This window comes from Ambystoma mexicanum, chromosome 8, assembly GCF_040938575.1.
Source record: "Ambystoma mexicanum isolate Mex_15411 chromosome 8, UKY_AmexF1_1, whole genome shotgun sequence".
Lineage (NCBI taxonomy): Eukaryota > Metazoa > Chordata > Amphibia > Caudata > Ambystomatidae > Ambystoma > Ambystoma mexicanum.
Window position 1 is genome coordinate 1,723,746,656 of NC_090929.1, and position 20,379 is coordinate 1,723,767,034.

General features: G+C 49.6%; 1 protein-coding gene across 2 annotated transcripts in view; it reads right to left on the reverse strand.

Annotated features, from left to right (window-relative positions):
* Positions 1-11,907: 11,907 nt before the first annotated feature.
* CTBP2 (C-terminal binding protein 2) overlaps positions 11,908-20,379 on the reverse strand; it is a 307,050-nt gene continuing 298,578 nt past the window's right edge. Inside the window, exon 9 of one of the 2 annotated variants that reach the window (XM_069612046.1) lies at positions 11,908-19,179. In XM_069612046.1, the coding sequence (XP_069468147.1) occupies positions 19,008-19,179 (172 nt within the window). In that variant the 3' untranslated portion in view covers positions 11,908-19,007. The remainder of the gene's footprint in view (positions 19,180-20,379) is intronic. The other variant, XM_069612047.1, reaches the window with a different exon arrangement.

A 20,379-nucleotide genomic window follows, 5' to 3' on the forward strand; every position in this document is an offset into this window, starting at 1 on the left:
GGTAGGGCGGCTGCACTCTTCATGGGCACAGGCACTGCACTTCATCTGTGCTTTGACAGTCTGTGGATAGTAAGACTGTTAGAGTTCTCTTTTTAGGAGCCTGCTGGAAGGCAGCCATGTGTGATTGCTTGCTGACTGTACCTTGAAGGAAAGTGGTGCGTTAGGGAAACGTGCGTGTGTGTCCTTCTGAAGCCAGACTGTGCAGCCAATCCTGGGCCACCTGTGAGGAGCATGCACTGGGCATTGGGGCATTGGGGCAGGGGGGAAGACTCGGGACCCAGAGCTGAATAATGTTTAGGCAGGATCTGAGGGTATGGGGTGAGCAGAAGATCCTCTTGTGGCAGCAGGCGTGGCATCCGCGTATTGGCAGAGGGCAGTGTTTTGATTGGTTTGCAATGGTCCCAGGTTCCCTATAATGTACAGGTTATGGGAGAGGAAATGGAGCCTGGCACATGCTCCAGGTTAGTGTGAGGGACTCTGGAATATTCCATTAGGGCAAATTGGTCTCTGTGTCACAGAGCGAAGGAAACCGCATAAACCCAAGTGGCTGATATTTGTTACCAGAAGACCCACTGTCCCCAGCGGTCAGCTGCAGTAGGGCCCTGCTGCAGCGGCCCCCAGCGGTACTGCTACAGTAGCCCTCAGCGGTCAGCTGCACTAGAGCCTTGCTGCCCCCAGTGGTCAGCTGCAGTAGGGCCCTGCTCGCAGCTGCCCCCAGTGGTCAGCTGCAGTAGTGCCTGCTACAGTAGCCCTCAGTGGTCAGCTTCTGTAGAGCCTCCTGCAGCTGCCCCCAGCGGTACTGCTGCAGTAGCCCTCAGCGGTCATCTGGAGGCTGGGTATTCCTCTGCACAACGTCCTGGGTTCTTCTGTCAGCTGGTGCAACAGTTCTTTCAATGCTACACCTTGCACCATGACCTAGGTGCCCTCTGTGTACAACTGGGTGCTAGAACAACCTCTAAATAGCAACTGGGTGGCACCAGCCGGGTGATGGCTGCTGTCTTTAACTCTGTGCAACAACCTGGATCCTACCTGCAAACGCATCCTCTGTAGTGTATTATAGTTGTCATTTGTGTAGCACCATTTTTACCATAATGATAGTTTCAATGCGCTGGTGGTGGGAACGCCCTCGGGATAGAAGTCCAGAGTGTTGCAGGTCATGGAGTAGGGTTAGAAGGCTTGTGTGCATTTGGCCAAATAAGGCTTAGCCGGGCTGGGCGGGCTCCGGTACAGAGCAGCCCATGTGGACAGGCATGTGGGTGGGTGCTGAGAGTTGTCAGGAGATGGGGCGAGTGCCAGAGACTCACTTTATGTACAGCCTGGCCCTCACTTTATGTACAGCGTGGCCCTCACTTTATGTACAGCGTGGCCCTCACTTTATGTACAGCGTGGCCCTCACTTTATGTACAGCGTGGCCCTCACTTTATGTACAGCCTGCCCCTCACTTTATGTACAGCGTGGCCCTCACTTTATGTACAGCGTGGCCCTCACTTTATGTACAGCGTGGCCCTCACTTTATGTACAGCCTGCCCTCACTTTATGTACAGCGTGGCCCTCACTTTATGTACAGCGTGGCCCTCACTTTATGTACAGCGTGGCCCTCACTTTATGTACAGCCTGCCCCTCACTTTATGTACAGCGTGCCCCTCACTTTATGTACAGCGTGGCCCTCACTTTATGTACAGCGTGCTCTCACTTTATGTACAGCCTGCCCCTCACTTTATGTACAGCGTGGCCCTCACTTTATGTACAGCGTGGCCCTCACTTTATGTACAGCGTGCCCCTCACTTTATGTACAGCGTGCCCCTCACTTTATGTACAGCGTGGCCCTCACTTTATGTACAGCCTGCCCCTCACTTTATGTACAGCCTGCCCCTCACTTTATGTACAGCGTGGCCCTCACTTTATGTACAGCCTGCCCCTCACTTTATGTACAGCGTGGCCCTCGCTTTATGTACAGCGTGGCCCTCGCTTTATGTACAGCGTGGCCCTCACTTTATGTACAGCCTGGCCCTCACTTTATGTACAGCCTGCCCCTCACTTTATGTACAGCCTGCCCCTCACTTTATGTACAGCCTGCCCCTCACTTTATGTACAGCGTGGCCCTCACTTTATGTACAGCCTGGCCCTCACTTTATGTACAGCGTGGCCCTCACTTTATTTACAGCCTGGCCCTCACTTTATGTACAGCCTGCCCCTCACTTTATGTACAGCCTGCCCCTCACTTTATGTACAGCGTGGCCCTCACTTTATGTACAGCGTGGCCCTCACTTTATGTACAGCGTGGCCCTCACTTTATGTACAGCCTGCCCCTCACTTTATGTACAGCGTGGCCCTCACTTTATGTACAGCGTGGCCCTCACTTTATGTACAGCGTGGCCCTCACTTTATGTACAGCGTGGCCCTCACTTTATGTACAGCCTGCCCCTCACTTTATGTACAGCCTGCCCCTCACTTTATGTACAGCTTGCCCCTCACTTTATGTACAGCGTGGCCCTCACTTTATGTACAGCCTGGCCCTCACTTTATGTACAGCCTGCCCCTCACTTTATGTACAGCGTGGCCCTCACTTTATGTACAGCCTGCCCCTCACTTTATGTACAGCGTGGCCCTCACTTTATGTACAGCGTGGCCCTCACTTTATGTACAGCCTGCCCCTCACTTTATGTACAGCCTGCCCCTCACTTTATGTACAGCCTGCCCCTCACTTTATGTACAGCGTGGCCCTCACTTTATGTACAGCGTGGCTCTCACTTTATGTACAGCGTGGCTCTCACTTTATGTACAGCGTGGCCCTCACTTTATGTACAGCGTGGCCCTCACTTTATGTACAGCGTGGCCCTCACTTTATGTACAGCGTGGCCCTCACTTTATGTACAGCCTGCCCCTCACTTTATGTACAGCCTGCCCCTCACTTTATGTACAGCGTGGCCCTCACTTTATGTACAGCGTGGCCCTCACTTTATGTACAGCGTGGCCCTCACTTTATGTACAGCGTGGCCCTCACTTTATGTACAGCCTGCCCCTCACTTTATGTACAGGCTGCCCCTCACTTTATGTACAGCGTGGCCCTCACTTTATGTACAGCGTGGCCCTAACTTTATGTACAGCGTGGCCCTCACTTTATGTACAGCGTGGCCCTCACTTTATGTACAGCGTGCTCTCACTTTATGTACAGCCTGCCCCTCACTTTATGTACAGCGTGGCCCTCACTTTATGTACAGCGTGGCCCTCACTTTATGTACAGCGTGGCCCTCACTTTATGTACAGCGTGGCCCTCACTTTATGTACAGCGTGGCCCTCACTTTATGTACAGCCTGCCCCTCACTTTATGTACAGCGTGGCCCTCACTTTATGTACAGCGTGGCCCTCACTTTATGTACAGCGTGGCCCTCACTTTATGTACAGCCTGGCCCTCACTTTATGTACAGCCTGGCCCTCACTTTATGTACAGCCTGCCCCTCACTTTATGTACAGCGTGGCCCTCACTTTATGTACAGCGTGCCCCTCACTTTATGTACAGCGTGGCCCTCACTTTATGTACAGCGTGGCCCTCACTTTATGTACAGCGTGGCCCTCACTTTATGTACAGCGTGGCCCTCACTTTATGTACAGCCTGGCTCTCACTTTATGTACAGCGTGGCCCTCACTTTATGTACAGCCTGCCCCTCACTTTATGTACAGCCTGCCCCTCACTTTATGTACAGCGTGGCCCTCACTTTATGTACAGCGTGGCCCTCACTTTATGTACAGCCTGCCCCTCACTTTATGTACAGCCTGCCCCTCACTTTATGTACAGCGTGGCCCTCACTTTATGTACAGCGTGGCCCTCACTTTATGTACAGCCTGCCCCTCACTTTATGTACAGCCTGCCCCTCACTTTATGTACAGCGTGGCCCTCACTTTATGTACAGCGTGGCCCTCACTTTATGTACAGCGTGGCCCTCACTTTATGTACAGCGTGCTCTCACTTTATGTACAGCCTGCCCCTCACTTTATGTACAGCGTGGCCCTCACTTTATGTACAGCGTGGCCCTCACTTTATGTACAGCGTGGCCCTCACTTTATGTACAGCCTGCCCCTCACTTTATGTACAGCGTGGCCCTCACTTTATGTACAGCGTGGCCCTCACTTTATGTACAGCCTGCCCCTCACTTTATGTACAGCGTGGCCCTCACTTTATGTACAGCGTGGCCCTCACTTTATGTACAGCCTGCCCCTCACTTTATGTACAGCGTGGCCCTCACTTTATGTACAGCGTGGCCCTCACTTTATGTACAGCGTGGCCCTCACTTTATGTACAGCGTGGCCCTCACTTTATGTACAGATTGGTGTCAGGGCTGTTATGGTGTAGACGGTTTAAGTAGGATTAAAAACATTAAGTGTACAGGCAGGCCACATTTCGTTGTAGATCGTGCCTGCATTCTGTTGTGAGTGGAGGTAGAGCCGTTCCTGCATTCTGTTGTGAGTGGAGGTAGAGCCGTTCCTGCATTCTGTTGTGAGTGGAGGTAGAGCCGTGCCTGCATTCTGTTGTGAGTGGAGGTAGAGCCGTTCCTGCATTCTGTTGTGAGTGGAGGTAGAGCCGTTCCTGCATTCTGTTGTGAGTGGAGGTAGAGCCGTGCCTGCATTCTGTTGTGAGTGGAGGTAGAGCCGTTCCTGCATTCTGTTGTGAGTGGAGGTAGAGCCGTGCCTGCATTCTGTTGTGAGTGGAGGTAGAGCCGTTCCTGCATTCTGTTGTGAGTGGAGGTAGAGCCGTGCCTGCATTCTGTTGTGAGTGGAGGTAGAGCCGTGCCTGCATTCTGTTGTGAGTGGAGGTAGAGCCGTTCCTGCATTCTGTTGTGAGTGGAGGTAGAGCCGTGCCTGCAGCAGATGTACACCGAAGTGGAGACTTATACATAGCAAGAGCCCCGATGGAGCTCATCTTTGATGTTGCTGTGTCATGGGGAAGTCTTGTTTTTAAGCTGACGAGTTGGACGTAGGCACATGAAGGAACCTTCGTCTACTTTTGGCCAATGAGCCCCGAGGTGGTAATGAGTGAGCAACCACAGACCTCTTCCCAGAGAAGGCGCCACCAACCTAATGTTCTGATGGAGCACTGCACTATAAGCAAGCATCCCAGTGGTAATCTGTTCTGAGACCCTCCAGACAGAGTCCCTGCTGTTTGGAGACAGCAAAACGCCGGTCAGAAGACAAACCTTCTGAAAATCCCTTGAACCCTGTTATATGTGGAGGGACGGCCAACACGCACCACCTGGGAAGTAGGGTTCGCTTGTTCTAGTACCTCGGACTGACACTTGACCAACTTGGGCCCTTTCGGTGTCTAGTTAGGCTTTGAATCCCATTGGCTCGAGGTTGAGGCGCTGATGCCCTTGTCTGGAAGCGAGGGCTTTCAAATGGAGAGGAGCCATCTAGGGTATCATTCATCGAATGTCCGAAGTGAAGTGAGGGCACTCCATCGCTAGATGCAGGGCACCCCAATGAGGACTCTGTGCTGGAAGAGAGTTGACTGCCACCTGATCACCGCTGGATGCTATTCACGGCCTCACATGACCCAACCCAGGCTGGATGACTGTCTACTTCCCATGAGGAGCCACCTTCTCCAGACCTCACTCCTTCAGCCTACCTAGTGGACCCCTGCAGATGGAAACTTTACAGAACCTATGGCTGCACTGCCTCCTCTTTGACGACTCTGCCACCTCGTACCAACCTCTGCTCTCGTTACACAACCCCTGAACTGCCACTATTCTAGCTGTACAGTAGACCATAAATCCTGCAGGGCTGACCTCGAAAACCTGGACATTCTGTCCCACTGAAACCTTACCCTCTGCAAGCTGCAATCCAGTCCTCTCTGACCTGGTCCCACCATGTTGCAGCATTCTCCGGTCTCTTCCTGGCAGAGGGGTGGCATTCATCTATCGTTCTCTCTTGACCATGGAAAAAGTAACTTAAATGATGTCCCCCTCCTTCAAAGAGCTACCTGCCAAATGTTGCCCTAACAATGACTGCTGCAACAGCCTTCTTATGGACTCTTCCTTCCATGCAAACAATGACTGCTGCAACAGCCTCCTTATGGACTCTTCCTTCCATGCAAACAATGACTGCTGCAACAGCCTTCTTATGGACTCTTCCTTCCATGCAAACAATGACTGCTGCAACATCCCCCTTATGGACTCTTCCTTCCATGCAAACAATGACTGCTGCAACATTCTTCTTATGGACTCTTCCTTCCATGCATACAATGACTGCTGCAACATCCTTCTTATGGACTCTTCCTTCCACGCAAACAATGACTGCTGCAACATCCTTCTTATGGACTCTTCCTTCCACGCAAACAATGACTGCTGCAACATCCTTCTTATGGACTCTTCCTTCCACGCAAACAATGACTGCTGCAACATCCTTCTTATGGACTCTTCCTTCCACGCAAACAATGACTGCTGCAACATCCTCCTTATGGACTCTTCCTTCCATGCAAACAATGACTGCTGCAACATTCTTCTTATGGACTCTTCCTTCCACGCATACAATGACTGCTGCAACATCCTTCTTATGGACTCTTCCTTCCACGCAAACAATGACTGCTGCAACATCCTTCTTATGGACTCTTCCTTCCATGCAAACAATGACTGCTGCAACATCCTTCTTATGGACTCTTCCTTCCACGCAAACAATGACTGCTGCAACATCCTTCTTATGGACTCTTCCTTCCACGCAAACAATGACTGCTGCAACATCCTTCTTATGGACTCTTCCTTCCACGCAAACAATGACTGCTGCAACATCCTTCTTATGGACTCTTCCTTCCACGCAAACAATGACTGCTGCAACATCCTTCTTATGGACTCTTCCTTCCACGCAAACAATGACTGCTGCAACATCCTTCTTATGGACTCTTCCTTCCACGCAAACAATGACTGCTGCAACATCCTTCTTATGGACTCTTCCTTCCACGCAAACAATGACTGCTGCAACATCCTTCTTATGGACTCTTCCTTCCACGCAAACAACGACTGCTGCAACATCCTTCTTATGGACTCTTCTTTCCATGCAAACAATGATTGCTGCAAAATCCTTCTTATGGACTCTTCCTTCCATGCATACAATGACTGCTGCAACATCCTTCTTATGGACTCTTCCTTCCACGCAAACAATGACTGCTGCAACATCCTTCTTATGGACTCTTCCTTCCACGCAAACAACGACTGCTGCAACATCCTTCTTATGGACTCTTCTTTCCATGCAAATAATGATTGCTGCAAAATTCTTCTTATGGACTCTTCCTTCCATGCATACAATGACTGCTGCAACATCCTTCTTATGGACTCTTCCTTCCACGCAAACAATGACTGCTGCAACATCCTTCTTATGGACTCTTCCTTCCATGCATACAATGACTGCTGCAACATCCTTCTTATGGACTCTTCCTTCCATGCAAACAATGATTGCTGCAAAATCCTTCTTATGGACTCTTCCTCGCATGGATTCCTCATCTTTGATATCTATCTCCCAGCACTGCTGCTCTTTTTAAATGTTTCTGCCACCAGTGGGTGCAGCCCGGCAACGCGTTGGCTCTGCCCAGCACCTATACCAGCCCCATGCTGAACATGACCTCATGGGGCAATTATACATAGAGGTGAAACACCCCATTACCTTTCTTTTTCCCATGTGCTTTTCTAGTTTTACGAACACTGATTCTTTGATGTTTTCTCACTTATCTTGCATCTCTGGACTGGACTGGACGAGAAAAAGCCTCTTCAAGGCCTGTGAACGTTGCGGCCTGAAAAAACATCGTCATCGAAGATCAGCACCTCAAGTTCATCTACTCTTCACATCTCGACCACGATGCTGATGGATGCTCCGTTAGTGGGCCTTCTCCAAGACTAGGAAGGACCGCAATAGGAGGTTGGTGGCGTGGCTCGAGGAAGGAAAGACCTCTGACTCGGCCTGTTTGCGAAGTCATGCCTCTTCCAGGGTCTGCAGGCCCAAAGAGCGTGCTTCCTCTGGAAAAAAACAAGGACGTGATCCTTTGAGGACACTTGCCGGGGGAAGATACAAAAAAGGCTGTCATCTCATGCTCCGCCACTGCCGAGCACAGGTCTAACAAACACTGGTTGTCATCACCGCCCTCACCGTCGACAGGCAGTTTGCTCTCCAGTGGCCAGGTTCCGTCTGTGAGAAGATCACTGACTCCAGCAGTGAAGCGGAAAACCCTGTCGCCACACCAGTCGGCGTAACAGTCGGCAGCTGTGTTAGGTAGATTTTTCATTTTAAATCTCGTTCACCTGTGAGACCCCCAGCACTTTTAGCTGGACATGTGGTTTTTTTTGTTTAGGTTCCTGGGTGAGTGGGAACCTTTTCCCCCACTCACCCCTTCTTTTACTCTGGCTATGGGAGTCATTTTTGTGTCTCTCCATACTTTATTTCTGGAGTCATGCTTTCCACCAACCTTTTAAGATTTGTAATTTACTTTTGCAGCACACAGCACTTTCTGTGTAGTGCTGCTTGGGAGCCCCCTGGGCGTCCCTTTTTATTTTCATTTATTTGTGTCAGAACACAAGTTCCCAAGGGTAGAGGGATACTTTTCATCTGTTCTACATTTTATATTGTGAAATGATCACAGATCACCTTATGTGGAGTGCTGAGAAGGTGAACTGTATCCCTTTTCTTACTGCTCTTTTAACATTTCTGTTATAGTGACAAGCTTACTATTATGGCTGGTAGCAGTGGACGTGCTCTACCGGCTTTTGTGTGATTATTTCTTGCACAACTCGCAGGCTGTACTCACAGCCACGATAATGCACAGAAGGGTCACCATTGACCCAAAATGGTGACACTATTTTTTTTTTTTGCCATTTCTTGTCTGCTTGTCCTTTCTTGCTTTTTCTTATGCTGTGCTGGCTGGGGGAGGTCCTGCTTTGACTTTTTTGTCTTCGGAAGGAATCCTTTTGTAGCCCACCAAGGCTCCAGAGTCTCTGTAGACAGGAAGCAGGATAGGATCCGAAAACTCTGCTGGTCTTTGTCCTCTGGCAAGCCTGCCTGGAACCAGCACTCACGCCAGGTTGAATGTGGCATGAGTGCTGATCCGCTGGGGTCCCGGATAAGAGGCTGGGCTCCTGGATAAGAGGCTGGGCTCCTGGATAAGAGGCTGGGCTCCTGGATAAGGGGCTGGATCCCTGGATAAGAGGCTGGGTCCCTGGATCAGGGGCTGGATCCCTGGATCAGGGGCTGGATCCCTGGATCAGAGGCTGGGTCCCTGGTTCAGTCGACCACTGGAACTAAATTCAAAAAGGAAGAGGAGAAAGTCATGTCTGCAGCTACTTTCAGCAGGCATCTCCGACCACTGGGTGAGTGCTGCTTTGGGACTCCTTCCCTTGGACTGGTGGGAAGAAGCAGTCTTGAGACGACCTGAAATTTGAGCCATCCCATGACCTGTGACCTTCCTGGGCTGCACACTGCCAATACCCTGGGACCTGTGACCATCGCGCATTGCATCGTCTTCTAAAGATAGAATCCTACCGATACTTTGGTGGACTCACCAGAGTGCTGGATGAAGAAAGCGAGGCGAATCGACGGGGCGAGAAGTGTTCTTCATCTGGTATCCTGAAAGGCTGCCAAAACCACAGAGCTACAAGAAGCTACGAAGAATCCTGTGCGACGGGCCCTTCCGGAGGCCCTCCTCTCATCACCACGACCAAGGAACATGAAGTCTTTTACACTGTTTTATTTACCAGAAGTATAGTCAGATGTGTTTAATGTCACAGGCCTTATGTGAGACCTTGAAATGCCGGCAAAGAGATACACGGGCGGCGTGACACTGCAACGAAGGCACACATGTGGTTCCATTTAGAGCACTAGCAATAGCCACTCTGAAAGTTGAATTTAGAAATGTACCCAATAGCCTCCCTGTGAATCTAGAAGTGTCCCCAATAGCCTCTCTCTGAAAGTTACATTTAGAAGTGTTCCCAGAAGCCTCTCTGTGAAAGTTGCATTTTAGAAGTGTGCCCAATAGCACCTTTGTGGTTTTAGAAGTGTTCCCAATAGCCTCTCTGCAAGTTGCATTGAGAAAGTGTTCCCAATAGCCTCTATGAAAGTTAAATTTAGAAGCGTGCCCAATAACACTGCTGTGGATTTAGAACTGCTCCCACTACCCTCCCTGTGACAGCTGCTTTTAGAAGTGTTCCCAAAACCCTCTCTGTGAAAGCTGATCTGGCGCTGTCAAGAGTGCATGCCTGGCGCTATTAAGAGGGCATGCGTGGGGTGGACAAGCGGACAGTCGTGTGGCGGACAAGATTACATGCACAGAGTTGTCTAGACCGCGAACCAGAGTGCATTAGACCAGACTGGAGTACATAGAATGGATAGGTGTCCATCCACGGTACAGACTGGAACGCATAGAATTGTGTGACGTGTATAGTATGGTTTAGAATGCAAAGAATGCTCAAAAGAGCATATAACTCATCCTATCACACCACCACGCTTACCCTCTCCCTTACATCACCACTCAACCAGAACACAGAGATACTATGACACCATTCGTTATAACTGTTCTCATAGCAACATCCGCCACTCACTCCACATCATTCTAAGTAATCACTGCTGGTTTCACACCCCCACCCAGGCGTTCTCCTCAGGCCTAACGCAGCCACATTCGGTCTGGATAAATCCTGCCAGAACGAACACATACTCCTGATCTCTCAACCACCACACCTACCGCTAAGAAGCAGCTACTACACGGATATCGCACAAGCTGCACACATACTCGGTGCTCACACGCACCTTTTGACTCTCTCTACTGATCTGAACTTCGGTTTCCAAGGGCATTCAACCTACCAGCGCCTTCAGACCATACCAATGGTATATAAGGCGCTATATAAATGCAAAGTAACATAACCTAACTACACCCGTCACTTACTAGCAACCGTTCGCACTTGTATCTGCATAGGTTAGCCGTGGAAACATACAGTGGTTATATGCACATATCCCATGACATCACGCTTGTTAGATTGCTGGGTTAGCTTCATAGAACGTGGATGGCACGGCTACTGTGTCCATTTGATCTAACTGCGAGTTGCCCTCCAAGAATCGCATTAGCCTGGTCCTGCCTACAAGATGCCCTCAGGCTCTCGGTCAGCCAGCATATTGCCATGGGAGACTTGGGTGCAGCCGGCCCATAGCGCCAGAAGAATCTGACACTGCGACATGGAAGACCGAGCTCATGGTATGTATAAATGCAGCACTTGAGTGGACGTCTGCCGCAGGCACGGCCCTCCATCCACGCACTCTAGAATGCTTCTGCGACTATGACACATTTGGTCTAGCTGGTCACATAACGTTCACACTGAAACCCCCGACGGCCTCAACACCTCTGCCAATAGTATACAGTGACAACCTACCACAAATTCGGTCAAGCTGGGTACACATGGCACTAGGGCGCTGTCATGACCCCCCGACAGCACCCGCCCACATAGCTGGCACCTGGGCTTGCTTACTGGAGCCTAGCCAGCCCTTCTAAGTCTTACTCTCGGCCAAAGGCACTCATGCACCTTAAAGCCCACTCTGAGAACGTGTTCCCATACCTGGACTTCGGTCCCGAGGGTGTTCGAACCACAAAGCGCATTGAAGCCTTACAAATAGGAAACTGGTGCTATATAAATGACTGGGATACAATACACACCTCCCTTGCGCTGCACACAGTGAACACAGCCCACCCACTGCACATAGCTAACACGGTGAACACTGCCATGCACTGCACACTGAGGAAGACCGTCCATTGTATATCCTCCATACACAGAGCTCCTGCAGTACACAGAGTGAACAGTGAACACAATAAACACGTCTCTAGGCTTCCTATAGGACACAGAATGTGCACTGCCCCCAATAAATGCACAAATAAGACACAAAACCCAGAAGTGTTATGAAGCTGCATCACGTTTATCAAATTAAAACTTTTAACACGAAGGCGTGAAACATACACATGTTTGGGGTGACGGTGAGGGAGACATCCTGGTATGACGTCCAACAAATAATTGGAACCCCACAAACTGCAGGCTTCAATGAAGCTCTCAACTGAAATACAAACATACAAAAAAGATAAAATGTTCACACAAGACATAAAAACAGCAATCATGGAACACAGCAGAGCCAGGACAACTTTCAAATAAATAGCACAAAGCACACATTGAAGGGCCGTATGTACATAATGAGCTCACAGCAGCAGAGCATGGAAGTGCATGGAAGGACAGATCACAGCCTAACAAGAAAGGGACTTCCTGAGCCAAGGAGAGAGGACACCTGTGTGTTGGTGGCAATCACTAACATTCCAGCCTTGACATTCCCAAATCACAAGAGTGTGGAGGGAGCACGACTCCGTGTCACCCGAGTGTGGAGGGAGCACGACTCCATGTCACCCGAGTGTGGAGGGAGCACGACTCCATGGTACCAGAGTGTGGAGGGAGCACGACTCCATGTCACCCGAGTGTGGAGGGAGCACGACTCCATGTCACCAGAGTGCGGAGGGAGCACGACTCCAAGTCCCCAGAGTGTGGAGGGAGCACGACTCCATGTCACCAGAGTGCGGAGGGAGCACGACTCCAAGTCCCCAGAGTGTGGAGGGAGCACGACTCCATGTCACCAGAGTGTGGAGGGAGCACGACTCCATGTCACCCGAGTGTGGAGGGAGCACGACTCCAAGTCATCCCAATGTGGAGGGAGCACGGCTCCATGTCACCCGAGTGTGGAGGGAGCACGACTCCAAGTCACCCGAGTGTAGAGGGAGCACGACTCCAAGTCACCCAAGTGTGGAGGGAGCTGTGGAGGGAACACGGCTCCAAGTCACCTGAGTGTGGAGCACAACTCCAAGTCACCAGAATGTGGAGGGAACACAACTCCAAGTCACCCGAGTGTAGAGGGAGCACAATGCCAAGTCGGCAGAGCAGACATGCCAACATTCTGAACCCCCGGAGAGGGAGATTTCAGCACCGAAATCGGGAGAATGCATTTTCCCCATTGGAATGCATTGGCGATAATGTTATTTTAGGTGGGAGACAATAAAAAATAGCACTGTTTATAATGATAAAATCGGGAGTCTCTGGCCTAAATCAGGAGGGTTGGCATGTATGCCCGAGTGTGGAGGGAGCATCACATTTCCAAGAACTCCACACAAAAACCCATAATGTTCCCAATCTCACAACCTGACAATCCCATCACATTCCCAAGAACACCACACAAAAATGCATCATGTTCCCAAGCTCACAACATGACAATCCCAACACAGTTACCAGCTCTCGACACATCAAACCCATAACATTCCAAAGCTCACAAACTTACACTCCCATCACATTCTCAAGAACTCCACACAAAACCCCAAAATGTTCCCAAGCTCACATGACAATCCCATCACATTCCCAAAAACGCCACACAAAAATCCATCATGTTCCCAAGCTCACAACATGATAATCCCAACACATTCCCAAGAACTCCACACAAAAATCCATCATGTTCTCAAGCTCACAACATGACAATCCCAACACATTCCCAAGAACTCCACACAAAAATCCATCATGTTCCCAAGCTCACAACATGATAATCCCAACACATTCCTAAGAACTCCATACAAAAATCCATCATGTTCCCAAGCTCACATGACAATCCCAACACATTCCCAAGAACTCCACACAAAAACCCAAAATGTTCCCAAGCTCATATGACAATCCCAACACATTCCTAAGAACTCCACACACAAATCCATCATGTTCCCAACCTCACAACATGACAATCCCAACACATTTCCCAGCTCTCAACGATTCAAATTCATAACATTCCCAAGCTCACAACATGACAATCCCAACACATTCCCAAGAACTCCACACAAAAATCCATCATGTTCCCAAGCTCACAACATGACAATCCCAACACATTCCCAAGAACTCCACAGAAACCCAAAATGTTCCCAAGCTCACATGACAATCCCAACACATTCCTAAGAACTCCACACACAAATCCATCATGTTTCCAAGCTCACAACATGACATTCCCATCATATTCCCAAGAGCTCCACACAAAACCCCAAAATGTTCCCAAGCTCACAACATGACAATCCCATCACATTCCCAAGAACGCCACAAAAATCCATCATGTTCCCAAGCTCACAACATGACAATCCCAACACATTCCCAAGAACTCCACACAAAAATCCATCATGTTCCCAAGCTCACAACATGACAATCCCAACACATTCCCAAGAACTCCACACAAAAATCCATCATGTTCCCAAGCTCACAACATAACAATCCCAACACATTCCCAAGAACTCCACACAAAAACCCAAAATGTTCCCAAGCTCACATGACAATCCCAACACCTTCCTAAGAACTCCACACACAAATCCATCATGTTCCCAAGCTCACATGACAATCCCAACACATTCCCAAGAACTCCACACAAAGATCCATCATGTTCCCCAGCTCACAACATAACAATCCCAATACTTTCCCAAGACTGCCACACAAAAACCCATAATGCAAGGGGCCCATTGGTCTGCCCCTTCAGGTCTCTGGATCTTGCATTGTGTAGGGGTCCTTGTAAGAGGCCAGGGGTCACCAAAGGGTAGTGAAGGGGCACAGGAGTCAGTGAAGGGATGTTATTCTACCTCGTGACCCATTCATGGGGTATGAACTTGAGGGAGGTTGGGGTTAGGGCTCTTCCTAAGGCTTTTTGTTGAGTACATGTTTTAGGACTGTGGGTTACGGATGGGGTATGTTCTTTCGGCTCATTGGTTGATTTCTTTGGGCAGGGTGTGTGTTTGATGTATCTATGTGTTGGGCGCATGTTGTTTGTTTGTGAGCTCTGTTCCTGGTCCCTCATGCTCGCGGACTGGGACTGCCTCTTGAAAATACCAGCTGTGTTGCTAGGAGGCCAAGGCTTTGGGGCGGGGCAGTTGTTTGTGCTCCTCTTGAATTTAATAGCTCACATGTTTGCGTTAAGCTCTGTGGGCTCATGGGCGACAGACCTTAGGAGTGTTAGTGGGAGGAGGCCTTCTCTTGATATGCCTCTGCCTACTGGAACTCCATCTTGGTGGCAATCTGGATCGTGGCAAGGCCCATGTCTGGATCGTGTCAATGCCCATATCTGATCTGGTCAAGGCCCATATCTGGATCGTGTCACTATCCATATCTGGATCTTGTCAATGCCCATATCTGGTCAATGCCCTTACCTGATCTGGTCAATTCCCATGGCTGGATCTTGTCAATGGTTTTACCAGGGCGTCCTTAGCGGGTCCCGCGAGCAGACCTCGTAATGAGGCGGTAGGGGGTTAACGGAACTGGCAGCTCTACCGGCCCTGTTAACCCCCTACCACCAGGGTCGTAATGAGGCCCCATGTCTGGATCGTGTCAATGCCCATATCTGGTAAATGCCCTTATCTGGATCTTGTCAATACCCATGTCTGGATTGTATCAATGCCCATATCTGATCTGGTAAATGCCCATGACTGGATCTTGTCAATGCCCATATCTGATCTAGTCAATGCCCATGACTGGATCTGGTCAATACCCATATCTGGATCTTGTCAATGCCCATGTCTGGATTGTGTCAATGCCCATGTTTGGATCGCGTCAATACCCATGTTTGGATTGCGTCAATACCCATATCTGATATGGTCAATGCCCATATCTGGGTCTTGTCAATGCCCATGTCCGGAGCTTGGCAATGCCCATGCCTGGATCGGGTCAGTGCTCATGTCTGGATCTTGTCAATGCCCATGTCTGCATCTTGTCAATGCCCATATCTGATCTGGTCAATGCCCATATCTGGATCTTGGCAATGCCCATGCCTGGATCAGGTCAATGCTCATGTCTGGATCTTGTCAATGCCTGGATTGTATCAATGCCCATATCTGATCTGGTAAATGCCCATGACTGGATCTTGTCAATGCCCATATCTGATCTAGTCAATGCCCATGACTGGATCTGGTCAATACCCATATCTGGATCTTGTCAATGCCCATGTCTGGATTGTGTCAATGCCCATGTTTGGGTCGCGTCAATACCCATGTTTGGATCGCGTCAATACCCATATCTGATATGGTCAATGCCCATATCTGGGTCTTGTCAATGCCCATGTCCGGAGCTTGGCAATGCCCATGCCTGGATCGGGTCAGTGCTCATGTCTGGATCTTGTCAATGCCCATGTCTGGATTTTGGCAATGCCCATATCTGGGTCTTGTCAATGCCCATATCTGGATCTTGGCAATGCCCATGCCTGGATCGGGTCAATGCCCATGTCTGGATCTTGTCAATGCCCATGTCTGGATCTTGGCAATGCCCATATCTGATCTGGTCAATGTCCATATCTGGAGCTTGGCAATGCCCATGCCTGGATCGGGTCAATGCTCATGTCTGGATCTTGTCAATGCCCATGTCTGGATCTTGTCAATGCCCATATCCGGAGCTTGGCAATGCCCATGCCTGGATCTTGTCAATGCCCACATCTGGATCTTGGCAATGCCCATGCAATTCAGGGAGTAACTCAAGAACTTATTCTTCAGTCAATACCTAGGTGCCACCAAGGCTCCTTCTGTTCCTGCGTCATATCCCACTCCTACAGCCAGAACACCCCATGCAACATATGGTAACCCTCCTCCTTAACTCATCTCTTGCACTCAATGACCTGTGCAGTGCTCTGTTGCTTCATAGCTAGGTTTGCGCTACAAAAAAAAACCAAATACAAATATAGGTACAAGCCCCAGGGAGATCAGGGTAACATTTTTGCATTTTCATCAAATTTTATGAAAAAGAACCTTGAAGGTTCCCCAGTGTTTGAGCTGGGCTGGGAGAGTGAAGGATGGAAGCCTCTCCACTGTGATGGTTGTGTGGACGCTCGGGTGTCCATTAGTCAACTCCCTCCTTCTAATTAGGTCCAAGTTAGCAATATTCATGCAAGTTAAATGCTTAGTGGGTTAGTTCAGTTAGTTGGGTTGTTCAGTTGGTTATTCAAGTTCCTCTGCAAGGATAGGTCTGTGGCTCGTGCTGCTTGGAGGTATTTTTAGATACAAGTGTATCCAAAACGACTGCTTCAGGATCAGAGCTCTTGTGGTGAAATCCTTGTTTTGGTCCAGCTGTGCAGTAGAGATTTTTCCACCGGAGTCATGTGGTAGTGATGCGAGTTGCTCCTACACCTCGGTGGCAGAGTCCTTGCTTGGGAGCCTTGTGATAGTGATGCGACTTGCTCCTTCACCTCGGTGGCAGAGTCCTTGCTTGGGAGCCCTGTGGTAGCGACGTGAGTTGCTCCTACACCTCGGTGGAAGAGTCCTTGCTTGGGAGCTTTGTGGTAGTGATGCAAGTTGCTCCTTCACTTTGGTGGCTGAGTCCTTGCTTGGGAGCCTTGTGATAGTGATGTGAGCTGCTCTCTCACCTCGGTGGTAGAGTCCTTGCTTGGGAGCCTTGTGGTAGTGATGTGAGCTGCTCTCTCACCTCAGTGGCAGAGTCCTTGCTTGGGAGCCTTGTGGTAGTGATGTGAGTTGCTCCTTCACCTCGGTGGTAGAGTCCTTGCTTGGGAGCCTTGTGGTAGTGATGTGAGCTGCTCTCTCACCTCAGTGGCAGAGTCCTTGCTTGGGAGCCTTGTGGTAGTGATGTGAGTTGCTCCTTCACCTCAGTGGCAGAGTCCTTGCTTGGGAGCCATGGGTAGTGATGCGAGCTGTACCTTCAGCTCGATGGCAGAGTCATTGCTTGGGAGCCTTGTGATAGTGATGCGAGTTGCTCCTACACCTCGGTGGAAGAGTCCTTGCTTGGGAGCTTTGTGGTAGTGATGCGAGTTGCTCCTTCACCTCGGTGGCAGAGTCCTTGCTTGGGAGCCCTGTGGTAGCGACGTGAGTTGCTCCTACACCTCGGTGGAAGAGTCCTTGCTTGGGAGCTTTGTGGTAGTGATGCGAGTTGCTCCTTCACCTCAGTAGCAGAGTCCTTGCTTGGGAGCCTTGTGATAGTGATGCGAGTTGCTCCTTCACCTCGGTGGCAGAGTCCTTGCTTGGGAGCCTTGTGATAGTGATGCGAGTTGCTCCTTCACCTCGGTGGCAGAGTCCTTGCTTGGGAGCCTTGTGGTAGTGATGTGAGTTGCTCCTTCACCTCAGTGGCAGAGTCCTTGCTTGGGAGCCATGGGTAGTGATGTGAGCTGCTCCTTCAGCTCAGTGGTGGAGTCCTTGCTTTGGACTAGCTCGGCATTAGAGGTTTAGCACTAGAGCTGTGTGGTTGTGGTGTGACCCGCTCCTTTGGCAGCAGAGTTCCCAGTGGTAGTCGTGGACCTCTTGCATTGGAGCCTGCGGTAGTGATGTCAGTTGCCGCTTTGGCTTGTGCTAGAGGTATCCCTCAAGTGACTCAGGGTTCCTCTTTAAAGTGTATTGCCTCCTGCTGTACGAGGTGTGAACTGCACCGATGTTCTATGAGTAGGTGTGAGGAGCTTAAATCGGTGGGGGGTCTTTGCCCAGCAGTTCAGAATTTCACACAGAATGGGTTGCGAGTTCTGAGTCCTGTTGGATTTGGAGGTCATGATCTGCCCGGCTGCAGAGTGGTCTGAGCACATGCCCTGGACATGGCTCTGCTGGATGAGACACCCACACTTTTCTATTGGACAGCTCAAGATGATCCATGGCTCTTCTCACACTCGCATCAGCTATTCAGTCACTTTTGCCCATAAGGCCATCACCAGGAACTCAACACCTTGAGTCATTTGTTCGTGTTTCTTTGTATTCCCAAAGACTAACTACCTCGGGATCACTACCACACTATTTCACGTAGAATACCAGACTCTCTGTGCCGCCAGGCTGGTGACACTGGGTTGAAGTGACCCTCAGGGTCAATGTTCTGGCACTCTTGTGCTCTGGGGACCCTCTTTAGCTGTGGACGCTGGACATGAGTGCTGTGTGGAGGTTGTGCTGCCTCATGTGGCAGTCCAAGCCCAGCTTGCACAGCCTTGTGTTGTTTCCAGCTTCTCTATTTCTAGAAGAGAAGGCCTGTGTGCCGTCACTTCTCATGCGGGTGGTCGCTGTGTTTGGATGGATGATTGGGTGATGGAGCCTGGGATTGACGTCCTGCGGTTGGTAAGTTGTGCGAGATGGGTGCTCCGCCAGGGGTCATGCCCTCCATTGCGGCAGGAATCGCACCTGGTGTGACACCCACAACACCAGGAGGGTACCTGCAGGCAGAGAGAGAAGGAAGAGTGTTATATACAGATTACTGATCAGCATTTGTTGGGTGGGGTGTTGGGGTGCACAAGCATGCCGTTCATGGATACTGTTACTGCTTTCACCTCATGACATGGGGGGGTTATGCTGTTTGCTTGCTGGTATTGAGGTGGCGGGGCAGTTTCCCGAGCCAACATGGCACATGCATGCTTCCTTTGATTGGTAGTACATCCAAAAAGGGTACTTCCACTAATTTATTTTTTATCAGGGGACCAGACTGAAGACTGGAAGAGGTTATACACAAATGCTCAAGAGACTGGGTAGTTTAGATTATTGATACAGCCGAGGAGGAGGCCAAGAAGCAGAAGGAAGAATTAGATGTTTTAGAAAGCAAAATTAAAACTGACAATGTGATCCAAGACATTAAGAACACATTGGAGAAAATAGATGAAGAAATTGGAAAGTTTAAACAGTTGACATTAGATAAGAACATTTGGAAATTGAAGAAAGACATAGGCAACTATAGAGAGGAGAAAACATAGCCAGCTTTTGTGGAAGGCTTTTACAATGAACAAAACAAAGTAGGATAAACTACCAACAGATCCAATAACCCGAATATGAGAAGACAACGTTTTGTAACTTTCTCCAACACATCGAATAGCTCAAGTGGGAGTGAATCTGACAACATAAGCGGTGCGACGGCCCCATCGATACCAGGCCTGTCATCCATACAAACACCACAACGTTTCTTTCAAGGACGAGGCAGAACTCGATAATACGGGGCACCGAGGATGTGAACCCGCCAGTGGAATCCAACGCAAACAACAGAATTGGTGATTCCAATCTTCAATTTGACAAACTATCTCCTGTCTACACAAGAGAGCAAACTATTAAACAAAGGTCTCCATTTTGTCCCTACCACCCAGATGAATTTGAAACTGAAATTGATTTGAGAAGGTTTTTAAGGATGATATGTCTTAAAAACGTTTTTCCTCATACCTCGCAACAAGGTCGACCAAACGAAAACAACACCACTGGTCTAAAAATGCCCTCGGCTTTTATACCAGCATCCAATATGGTAAGCCCAGCCATGGTGGCTTTCGAGAACAGGATCCTGTGCAAATCCAGAAGCCTCCTGCAATCGTACAATGTTCACTGAGACAATCTGACCAAAGATGAAAGACTGGCACTTAAAAACCTATAATAGAATA